General features: G+C 39.2%; 1 protein-coding gene across 1 annotated transcript in view; it reads left to right on the top strand.

The window, feature by feature from the left end:
• col4a3 (collagen, type IV, alpha 3) overlaps positions 1 to 8,786 on the top strand; it is a 67,329-nt gene extending 58,543 nt beyond the window's left edge. The window contains exons 42-52 of the mRNA XM_079823306.1: positions 255 to 440; positions 1,013 to 1,143; positions 4,226 to 4,298; positions 4,430 to 4,501; positions 4,606 to 4,731; positions 4,816 to 4,914; positions 5,430 to 5,642; positions 5,745 to 5,922; positions 6,152 to 6,266; positions 7,096 to 7,268; positions 7,444 to 8,786. Of these exons, the coding sequence (XP_079679432.1) occupies positions 255 to 440; positions 1,013 to 1,143; positions 4,226 to 4,298; positions 4,430 to 4,501; positions 4,606 to 4,731; positions 4,816 to 4,914; positions 5,430 to 5,642; positions 5,745 to 5,922; positions 6,152 to 6,266; positions 7,096 to 7,268; positions 7,444 to 7,513 (1,436 nt within the window). The 3' untranslated portion in view covers positions 7,514 to 8,786. The remainder of the gene's footprint in view (positions 1 to 254; positions 441 to 1,012; positions 1,144 to 4,225; positions 4,299 to 4,429; positions 4,502 to 4,605; positions 4,732 to 4,815; positions 4,915 to 5,429; positions 5,643 to 5,744; positions 5,923 to 6,151; positions 6,267 to 7,095; positions 7,269 to 7,443) is intronic.
• Positions 8,787 to 12,438: the final 3,652 nt, after the last annotated feature.

Below are 12,438 nucleotides of genomic sequence, written 5' to 3'. Positions count from 1 at the left end.
GAGTTTAAAGGAATAAAATTACTTAAAAACCAATATTGGCAGAAAAACTGTCTATTACTCTGCGATCGCTAAACAATTAAGATTAATCCGCAAGTTTAAAAAAATGCCCAATAAATCCGCGGGTCACGTGCGTGCCGAACCGTGGATCATGATCCATATGGATCACGGATCAACTGCGATCCGTTACACCCCTATAATATGCAGATCATAATCACTTCTCCATGCTTACACTTTATGTGTATGTTTAATTTCAGGTACTAAAGGCTATTCTGGACCCCCAGGGCCATGTGGACCACCAGGTCCCTGCGGTCCAGCTGGAGATATTGGTCCTCCAGGAAAAAACGGAGAAATGGGGCCACATGGGTTCCCAGGTCCCCCTGGTGTCTGTATCTGTGGTCCAAAAGGGGAGCGAGGACCTAATGGATTACCTGGCCCATCAGGTGATTAGTTGTCTCTGATCATTAGTGGCTAATTACTATTAATGATACTTAGGGTTAACATTTTAAAGAAATTCTTTACTGACGAAGACTTTACTGACTTTTTTCTGACGAAGAGCCTACATGCTCGAAATGTTACCATCTGTGTGGGAGTCTACTATTCATTTTTTTTTTTTTGGAGCCATGGTGTGCTGACTTTTTTTCTGATTTTTATTATTTCCCTTGTTGAGGACCCAATTTGAGCAAAACATTTTTTGCTGTAGATGTGCGTGCTTTGGATCTGGTTTTGCTAAAAAATCCTTTACCCCATTATACTTGTTACAAGCATAAATGATACCTCAAATTATGAAGCTTGTTGAGGAGAGGCGTGCTATTGCTTTTCTATGTGATGAGACTTAACTGGTGGAGACTTACCCTGATTTTTACATGGTGGATGATAAAGAAACCTAAAGGAAAAGTGACTTGGGGGTGGGTTCTTTTGTAGGCCTAAAACAATGACATAGCATGCAAACCAATCTGCTATTAATTAATGATCACATGTCTTCTGTTGTTTCTGTGTGTATTTTTAAATACAGGTCTCAGAGGACCACGTGGTCCTCCTGGCAACCCAGGTCCAGGCCTAAAGGGAGATAAAGGCAGCATCGGGCCCCAGGGGGTTGTGGGGCCACCTGGTTGTACTGGTGATCGGGGTGTTTCTGGTGAACCAGTAAGTGGACACAAAAGGAGATAAATGCAAACTCCGGTCAACTAGATCTCTATTAATCTATTGATGTACTGTATGATTTTATGATTTTATGTTGTTTACTTTTAGATTTTTAGATTTAAGTCTGCAGAACCAGGCAGAACTATTCCATAATAATGACTGTTTGCTGAAAAACGTCTCAGATTACGCATGTAACCATGGTTCCTTGAGAATAGTAAACTCTTTAAATCGAGAGGAGACCTAACAATGCCCCACCCTCAGGACATATTGCTCAGACGCTCATAGAGAACTTACAACCTAGCATACTACCCTTCCAAGTAACGAAGGTCTAGGAGCGGAGGCCTCAGTAAGATGACTCTCTAAATCGAGAGGAGACCTAACAACGCCCCACCCTCAGGACATATTGCTCAGACGCTCATAGAGAACTTACAACCTAGCATACTACCCTTCCACGTAACGAAGGTCTAGGAGCGGAGGCCTCAGTAAGATGACTCTCTAAATCGAGAGGAGACCTAACAACGCCCCACCCTCAGGACATATTGCTCAAAGGCTCATAGGGAGCCTACAACCTAGCATACTACCCTTCCACCTAACTGAGCTCTAGGAGTGGAGGCCTCAGTAAGATGACTCTCTAAATCAAGAGGAGATCTAACAATGCCCCACCCTCAGGACATATTGCTCAGAGGCTCATAGAGAACTTACAACCTAGCATACTACCCTTCCACCTAACCGAGCTCTAGGAGCAGAGGCCTCAGTAAGATGACTCTCTAAATCGAGAAGAGACCTAACAACGCCCCACCCTCAGGACATATTGCTCAGAGGTTCATAGAGAGCCTACAACCTAGCATACTACCCTTCCACCTAACCGAGCTCTAGAAGCTGATAACTCAGTAAGATGACTCTCTAAATCGTGAGGAGACCTAACAATGCCCCACCCTCAGGACATATTGCTCAGACGCTCATAGAGAACTTACAACCTAGCATACTACCCTTCCACGTAACGAAGGTCTAGGAGCAGAGGCCTCAGTAAGATGACACTCTAAATCGAGAGGAGACCTAACAACGCCCCACCCTCAGGACATATTGCTCAGAGGCTCATAGAGAACTTACAACCTAGCATACTACCCTTCCACCTAACCGAGCGCTAGGAGTGGAGGCCTCAGTAAGATGACTCTCTAAATCGAGAGGAGACCTAACAATGCCCCACGCTCAGGACATATTGCTCAGAGGCTCATAGAGAACTTACAACCTAGCATACTACCCTTCCACCTAACCGAGCTCTAGGAGCAGAGGCCTCAGTAAGATGACTCTCTAAATCGAGAGGAGACCTAACAACGCCCCACCCTCAGGACATATTGCTCAGAGGTTCATAGAGAGCCTACAACCTAGCATACTACCCTTCCACCTAACCGAGCTCTAGAAGCTGAGGCCTCAGTTAGATGACTCTCTAAATCGAGAGGAGACCTAACAACGCCCCACCCTCAGGACATATTGCTCAGAGGCTCATAGAGAACTTACAACCTAGCATACTACCCTTCCACCTAACCGAGCTCTAGGAGCGGAGGCCTCAGCAAGATGACTCTCTAAATTGATGCAGTAACCAAGGAGCTGAGTGGGAGCCTAACAACTCAGCACTACCACCTGGTTGAGCTCTGAGGACAGAGGCCTCAGAATGACAACTCTCTAAAGTGAGAGGAGGCCTAGCTACGTCCAACACCCAGGACAGCTTACCAAGGAGACTCACAGAGGGCCTAACTACTTGATATTGCTATCTAGGCTGAGCTCTGAGGAACGGAGGCCTCTACAAAGAGAATCTCTATAGTGAGAGGAGGCCTAACAACACTCCATAGTACATAGGCAGTAGCCAAGGAGGCTAAGAGGAAGCCTAATGAGCTCAGAGCTCGACCAGGTGGTAGTGCTGAGTCTACCACCTGGTCGAGCTCTGAGGGTGGAGGCTTCAGCCTGATGACCCTCTTAAGTGCCCAGGGACAGCTTGCCAAGGAGCCTAGCTACTTGATATTGCTATTCAGGCAGCAGCTTGATATAATATTAGCCAGAGCTCAGGGGAGCAGAGGCTTCTAACAGAACTACTCTCCATAGTGGGGAGGGGACATATGTCCTACATTTAAGGAGTGCTTTTTTCCCAGCTCGTATGGAATGCAATCAGCATGTGTTTAGCATAAACATTGATTTTAGAAAGTGCTCAAAGTACTCAGTGCGTGCACTTGCACTTCAGTATAATAACATTTAAATTGTAGGATCAAGTGCCTACTACACTTTTTCTGCCCCTAATTCCTCAGAATTAGAAATAACACATTTCTATACATCACAATAACATTCTTCTTAGAAGTGGTGACAGCATTCCACCCAAATGCATGTCCTACATCCCTCGAAAAAAGGGACGGTGTGAATGGAGCCTTTCATTAAGAAAACTTCTCAACACACACACTCAGCTCCCTCAAGAGATAAATGTGTGTACTCCTCACTTATGCACAAATGCACCAGATGCAAAGTGCTTCACTAAATGCTGGGCAAAGGGTTTCTCCATGATATTCGCTCCTTACACATACACAGACAAGTAAGAGAATGACATATTTCACAGGTGCCCTTTTATACTCATGGTCGCACAACCGGTGACGTCATAGGCTGCCTCCTGCCAATGTCAAGTTAATCGTCATATTTAAATACATGCTTCAGACACCAGTCATGCCGGAGGCATTCCCCATAGCACCCTCTAGTTCCCTTTTGAAAATGAACCACTATTTTCAAAAGCATTTATAGTTATTAAGATTTGATATATTTTGAATATTTTGAATTGGCTTTTATTTAATATTTTCATTATTTGTTTCAGTTAGTTGCAAAGGCAATTTTAAGCTTAGGCTCTTTATCTAATATTTCTATTTTATTTTATTTCAGATTTATTTCAATTATTGAAAATCATTTTGAATAGTTTGATTTTTAGTTTGAGCTTTATTTAATAATAACAGCACTGATGTGAGTCTGATTCACATATACTTTGTTGTTGAATAAAAGCCACCCTGTAGGACATTGTGGAGTTTGTTAGGATAAACTGTAATGTTTTCAGGGGAGAGATGGATATCCTGGTTTCAAGGGTCTGCAAGGAAATATGGGGCCATTGGGTTGTGTTGGACCAGTTGGTAAGAAATCTTAAATAAATTGGAATTTAATGTAAAGAAATCTCCAATTAAATAGATTGACTTGTAGATACATAATAATTTTATTGTATTTGTTTTACATTTTATGTTTTTTTTTTATATTTGTATTATAGGCCAAAAAGGACATTGTGGTCCAATTGGGCTTCCTGGATTAAAAGGTTGTAAAGGATCTCCTGGAACTAAAGGTGATCTTTCATATACTGACATACTAACATATTAAAAATGAAGCCATTGCAGTTTGTTCTGAATAAAATCTGAAAATTGTTCAAATAACTTTGTGGTTATTTAGGGCCAAAAGGTTATGATGCTGTGGGTGAGGTCATCTCTACCCAAGGTGACCCTGGTTTGCCTGGAAAAGTCGGGGAGAAAGGAGAACCAGGAGAACCTGGACCGAAAGGATTACGGGGTCCAAAAGGTACAATGCCACAAACACAATGCTCTAATTTTCTCTGATGTTTAATGAATTCATCTTGTATTTGCATAATTACCCGCCTTTTAGGAGCGCAAGGTCAGAAGGGAGATAGAGGTATAGACGGAGGTGTTGGATCAAAGGGAAGCTATGGACCGAAGGGAAACACTGGCCCATCAGGACAACAAGGTAAGTCTTAAAAATGGTACACCTAGAAGTTTGGACTTCTATTTGAACTATAGCAAATTATTTGGTTGGTAATATTTTTTTTTATGTTTTTGAAAGATGTCTGAGTCTCTTATGCTCATCAAGGCTGAATTGATTTATTTAGCAATATAGTTAAATATTATGGATATTACAAATAAAACTGTAATTTATTCCTGTATTCCTGAATTTTCAGCATCATTGCTCCAGTATTCAGTGTCACAAATCATTCTAATATGCTGATTTGATGATACAGATACATTTCTTATTATAACGACAGTTGAAAATGGTTGTGCTGCTTAATATTTTTGTGGAAACTGTGATGTATAACTAAATATATATCTGTGATATCAGGATTCTTTGGTGAATGGAAAGTTGAAAAGACCAGCATTTATTTGCATTGTTACATTATAAACGTATTTACTCTTACTTTCGATCAGTTTAATGCATTCTTGGGTCAAATGCCATCAACTGAAAACAAACATTGTTTGCCTCCTAAGGTCCTCGTGGTTTTCCAGGCGAAGTGGGTGCCAAGGGCTCACTGGGTCCTCCTGGGCCAATACTGAAAAATGGGGCAAGAGATGGATTCCTTTTTACCAGGCATAGCCAGACAATAGATGTACCAGTCTGTCCTGGTGGATCAAAACATCTGTACTTTGGATATTCGCTTCTCTTCATCAATGGCAATAACCGCGGGCAAGGACAAGACCTAGGCATGAAACACAGACTGAACATTCATACGACAACTCGCATATGAATGCACATAATGCAAATGGACACAGATCTTCACAATCTGTGTGATTGTGTGTTTGTAGGAACTCTGGGAAGCTGTTTGCCAAGGTTCTCCACCATGCCTTTCGTGGTTTGTAATCGTAACGACACTTGTCGCTACGCCTCTCGAAATGATTACTCCTATTGGCTGTCTACAGACACGCCGAAGTCTGCCGACGAGGAATTGATTTCTGGAGATTCTTTGGCACAGTATATCAGCAGGTAAACACAGAGCCTGTGTTTTCTCAGTAGTACTTGCATTATTTTACCTGTTGTTCTTAAAGGCTGAGGTAACAGTTTGTAAGTCAGTTTGTATTAAACTGTAAGACATCAATGGATAGATAATATGATAATAATATTAATAAAAACTCTCAACTGTCTCTCTCTCTCTCTCTCTCTCTCTCTCTCTCTCTCTCTCTCTCTCTCTCTCTCTCTCTCTCTCTCTTCAAAGGTGTGCTGTGTGCGAGGCACCAGCTAATGTAATAGCAATTCACAGCCAGACCATTAATATCCCAACATGTCCTGAAGGATGGCTTCCACTATGGCAAGGTTACTCCTTTGCAATGGTAAGAGGCAGCCATTATTTACAAAGTATGGCAGTAAGGACATCATGAGATCAAAATCAAAGATTTAGTCCATGTTTGTTAGCTTGGAAGTCATTTATATTCTAGTGTACCACTAAAAGTTGACAAAGTATACGTTTAGCATCTAGAATTCTTAATTAAAATGAAAGCGAAAACTTGTACTACAAGTAATGTAAAACTCCTATGTCAGTTTAATAGTATATAAAAGAGGGACAATTTTGTCTGCTCACCTCAGTATCTATTTATATACAGTTGCAAGAAAAAGTAGGTGAACCGCTTGCAGAATCTGTGAAAATGTGAATGACACAAGAGAGATGACACAAAATGCATGTTATTTTTTTTATTTAGTGCTGTCCTGAATAAGATATTTTACATTAATATTTTTTTACATATAGTCCACAAGACAAAAAAAAAGCTGAATTTATTAAAATGACCCCGTTCAAAAGTTAATGAACCACTGATTAATACTGCGTGTCATTTAGATGAATTCTTCAGTTTGCCAGCATCTTTTGCATGTTTGAACCCTTCCCAGCAGTGACTGTATGATTTTGAGTTCCATTTTTTTCACACTGGGGACTTTTGAGGGACTCAAACACAACTATTAAAAAAGGTTCAAACGTTCACTGATGCTCCAGAAGGTGCCTAATTCAAAAACTTTTTGAATTTGAAGATTAGGGTAAATTGTACTTAATTTGTCTTCTGGGAAACATGCAAGTATCTTATCTTAAATGAAAAAAAAAAAACATCTTCATCCTGTGCAAAAGGCTCTTAATGAATCGTGTTTGCTTTTTCTGTTTTTTTTCCCCCCTAGCAAACTGGGGCAGGTGCAGAAGGTTCCGGACAGCCCCTTGTCTCACCTGGATCCTGTCTGGAAGAATTCCGGAATATTCCATTTATAGAGTGTCATGGTCGTGGCACCTGTAACTTCTATCCTGATTCCTACAGCTACTGGCTTGCATCCCTTGACCCTAGCAAAATGTTCAGGTATAAGAATTTAGAAGGTTAACATTTTCTATTGAACCAACTTTAGATTAAATGGGTGATTCAAAAATCTAATCTGATTTTTCACAAATTGCAGTGGCATTGTTTTTAAAATACTGTTATATTAAGGAAACAACATCATGAATGAACCTTTAACCTTTTTATTCTTGTTCCTCAGTATGCCAGTCCCACAGACAGCAAGACATAAAGACATCATCAGCCGCTGTCGAGTCTGTATGAAGCAGTAGTTTTAAGGCCATTACATACTCAGCAAGAACAAAGAAAAAAGTTCTTGCTCCCAGGGCTGCGAGAACAAAATTACGTCATTTTGTACTCGCGGCCCTGATTTGGGAGTTCTTGCAGCTTGTTCTTGACACATCATCTGAGCAGAACTTTTTTCTTGTGGGTGTCCAAGAACTATTGTGTGATTGGTCAGAAATTTAAAGTGGGCGGGGTAATGCGGAGAAACGTTAAAATGCGTTTCTCGTGAAGTATGGAATGTCCTGGCCAGAACTAACTTTGTTCTTGCCACCTCGAGAAAACGAACAAATGTCTTTGTTCTTGCGGAGTATGTACCAAGCTTTAAGGTCAGAGGTGACCTTGCTTTGAGCCTTGAACTATAAACTTTCCCTTGTCAGTTTTCAATGACTTTTGTAATGTAGTTTCATCCGGAAACAACTAGATATGAGCAAGTTGTCATCATGTTTGCTGTTGCCTGATACAGTTATGGGTGGAGCAACTGTCAAGCCAATCAGAACTTTTGGACAAGTTTAAGGCTGGAATACACTACACAACTTTTGCTCCGATTTGCCGAGTCGACAATAGTTGCAAAAGTCTGCGCCAGTCTGCAGTTGGAATTGACAAATTTCACAGAAAATCGTGTAGTGTATGATAGGCTCAGACTTGTTTTGCTTCAGACTATGATTCCATTTAGTCTGAGGATATCAAAACACGAGCCGATTTTAGAACACATATCCTATTGAAACGAAGCTGTCCTCTATTTACTAGTGATTCAATAAAATACAATACAAATACAAAAGTGAATTAACAGAACATGAGTAACAAATTGGCCTCAATATTTGACTCATCAGAGACAAAATCCAGCCTTTAGTTGGTAAGCGCTCATTGTCAGTTGTAAACAAAACGGCGTTCTTATCCCACAAGGGAGTTTGGAGTCGCGACATTCGTTTCCAGGCAAAACACACACGTCTCGCGGACATCCTGTAGAATTCAACCAATAAGATGACGACTTCGTAACTCCTGAAGTGTTTCCAGATAAGTGTGCCATATGCATCAGAGTCTCAGAGTCTGAGGCTGAGTCTACATTAGCACTGACAAAACATCTGACTGTTGTTTTATCTGACTGTTGTTCCAGTGCTATAGCCTGGAATGATTTACCTTGTTGTATAAAGCAGATAAAAGCTGAAAGTAAACATAGTGGACCACAATGGAAATACGCCTTTGGCTTTCATATGTATATTTTCCTCGACAGTTTTGAAATGTTGTATGAACAATCCTTGTAAAAAAAAAATATTTAAATTTAAAGGGATAGTTCACCCAAAAATGAAAATTAGCCCATAATTTACTCACCCTCAAGTCATCCTAGGTGTATATGACATTCTTCTTTCAGACGAATAAAATCTGAGTTATATTACAAAAGTCCAGGCTAATCCAAGCATTAGAATTTGATTAAATAGTTGCTCTGTTTTTGAAGTCCATAAAAAGTGCATCTGCCCATCAAATAACATGCTCCACGCGGCTCTGGGGTGTTAATAAAGGCCTTCTGAAGAGAATCAAGGTGTTTGTGTAAGAAAAATATCCATATTTAAAACTTCATCAAGTAAACTTTCAGCCGACCGCCTTCCCTGTTCAATTTATGGAAAAATTGTTGAAAGTTCCCCTGCTGATCGAAAGACTAACGCGAGCAGGCCCGCTCGTCATGACGTCACGTACACATCTTGAGTTTCACTGTCAACATTCAACACTTTTCCACGGAAGGCGGTCAGCCGAAAGTTTACTTGATAAAGTTTTAAATATGGATATTTTTCTTACGCAAATGCGTCGATTCGCTTCAGAAGGCCTTTATTAACACCCCGGAGCCACGTGGAGCAGTTATTTGACGGACAGATGCACTTTTTATGGACTTCAAAAACAGAGCAACTGAATCAAATTCTAATGCTTGGATTAGCCTGGACTTTTGTAATATAACTCCGATTTTATTCGTCTGAAAGAAGAATGTCATGTACACCTAGGATGACTTGAGGGTGAGTAAATTATGGGCTCATTTTCATTTTTGGGTGAACTATCCCTTTAAGTCCATTCTGACTGTGTGTCTACCCACCCAAGAGGCTCAACAACTGCTACGGTCATCTCCTGCACATCCATGTTTGTTTCATCTGTCATGCACCTTCTAACAACAAGGCGCGTGTTTCTGTGTGAGTTTGTGGTGTTCGGATTGACTCAGCCATTTAGTGAATGAAGCTCAGTTTTTCTCTGTAACCACTTACTAAGTCGTCAAGTGTATCATGCCTAGTGCTTTGAAATCTGTTCAGATTTTAAAAAGTTGTGTGGTGTATTTCAGCCTTTAGTTGATTCTAACTTATTTAGGAACAAAACAAAACAATGGATTCCCTTTTAATGGAAGTTCTTTGTTTTGAATTTGCTTTATCCTAAATCCAAGGTACCAGCCCAGTGTTTGTCATTCATTTCAGCTAAGGATTCTTCAGCGTTTTGTCCTTCTTCTGTGTCCTGTCCAGCACTTATACATGTGTTTTTCTCTCAAATTTACTTATAACTGAGAGGGCAAATCAGGATTTGGGGTGACTTCAGTTGAGCTACTTCTCATTGCTATACAGCTTTCATGCTCTCAAGTGTAACTATTTTTCATTTGTAGTTAATTATGAATGACTTTTGTGTGTGTGAAATAGCAGTTGAAAGCCATTAGAAAATCCCTTTTTTCCTGGCAAGATTCACGCATGCATTGAGAAGTATGCACTGAATAATAGTTCGAGCTCAGGTTGCTCATATTGAGCATAAACTGTATATTTAATTCAGTATTTAAAATGAATAAAAACAGAATAGTTAATCTACACTTTAGAAATGCTACTGAGACACAGTTGAGTAATTAAGGTTTAAATACTTACATTTTTATTGTTAACTAATAATGTCTTCCTGACTAACACTCTATAAACACATATACGCTACAAACATACAATAAACAGATAGTAATACTTAGCAAATAACTGTACTCAAGTATTTTGGATGTGTCTGAAGCATTGTGTGCAATTTTCATGCTTATAATGCAGCATAGAAATACATTGCTCTACAAAATTGTTAGTGCAAAGCTTATTTGTAATAGCTTTTGGTTGCAAGGTTTGGCAAAACATATTTAAGCTTGTTCATATTTAACTCTGAATGACTCAGAGAGTTAATGGTGCTATTAGATAGGAAAATAACTCGAGAAACGTTTAGAGAGACAAAGTGTGTATATGTGTAGTCATTATGTGAATTCACGAGACGCTCATCATAGTATTGCATTAAGGAGATTTCCTGATGACTCATATTCAATTTAAACAGGAATGGTAATTAATTATTACACGTAAAAGCTTATCAATGCCAAATCCATTGAGAAATTATGAGTATAATCTAAAAAAAACTTACACAGAAAATATGAAAACTGCCTTTATTGTATATTCTGCTTTTTGTCAGGTCTGTTGCACCCAGTCAAGTGTATATTTCCTGTCTTTTTATGTACTGAACTGTAGAAAAGCAGATTTGGCTGAAAGTGTGATTTGCCATATGAATTACAAATAATGTGTTTTGCGGTTTCATAATTGCAACTAAAAAATGATTGCACACATTTAGTTTTGAAGTTAATGTTCTCTTTTTTTGACTGCAGTTTTGAATAGCTCGGCAACTGTATAATTGAAAATGATGTAATGGTTTTGGTCAAAACAATGTGTATATATTGAATATTTCTGTAGAAACTGTATAGGATCACAATCTCAGTTCTGAGTTTTAATTGGCTTAATGACATTTTTTTTGTCCCCTTAATTCAGTCCATAAATAATGATTATTGTGTTTGGATGTGTAGTAACATTGCACTAATTGAATAAATAATCTTTTGAATGAAGATGTTGCTCATGTCATCTATCTATCTATCTATCTATCTATCTATCTATCTATCTATCTATCTATCTATCTATCTATCTATCTATCTATCTATCTATCTATCTATCTATCTATCTATCTATCTATCTATCTATCTATCTATCTATCTATCTATCTATCTATCTATCTATCTATCTATCTATCTATCTATCTATCTAGATTCAAGAGTTTTATTTGTCACATACACAGTTATATACACAATATACAACTGGCAGTGAAATGTAAACAGGTCCGCTCCATGGACAGTGCAAATAACAGTTACAAGAAATTAAAATAGAAATAGAATAAAATTAGAATAAAAAGTATTAACATAAGTAGAATTATAAATAAATCAAGTAAAAGATAAAAATAGGAAATAAGATAAAAATAAAAATATAAAAATTAAAATATAAAAATATAAAAAAATAAGTGGATATGATAAGTGAGATAAACTGTAGACTTAGAAATAAGTGGTTAACATAAATATATATATATATGTATATATAAAGAAGTATAATGTGCAAGGTTTATTACAGGTTGTTACGCAGTAACAATAGGAACGTAAAGTGCAGTGCAATGGCAGTATGTGGATGTTAATGTTTAAACTGGATGTTTATGCGTGTGCGGGGTGAAGTGAAGTCACGTGACTGAGTTCAGGAGTCTGATGGCCTGGGGGAAGAAACTCCTCCTGAGTCTTTCAGTCTTTGCCATCAGGCTACGGAAGCGCTTACCAGATGGCAGCAGGGTGAAGTGAGAGTTTGCAGGGTGATTAATGTCTCTGATGATTTTAGTAGCTCTACCTCTGCAGCGTTTGGTGTAGATGTCCTGCAGAGACGGGAGAGCTGAGCCTGAGATGCGCTCGGATAAGCGCACCACTCTTTGCAGGGCTTTGCAGTCGTGACTGGTGCTGTTCCCGTACCACGCTGTGATGCACTGAGTCAGGACACTTTCTATCGCCCCTCGATAGAAAGTTTTCAGGATGGCTGGTGAAACCCTGAATTTCCTCAGCTGGCGCAGGTGGTAC

This window comes from Gobio gobio (genome assembly GCF_949357685.1).
Source record: "Gobio gobio genome assembly, chromosome: 8".
Taxonomy (NCBI): domain Eukaryota; kingdom Metazoa; phylum Chordata; class Actinopteri; order Cypriniformes; family Gobionidae; genus Gobio; species Gobio gobio.
This window is presented reverse-complemented; position numbering and strand designations above follow the sequence as displayed.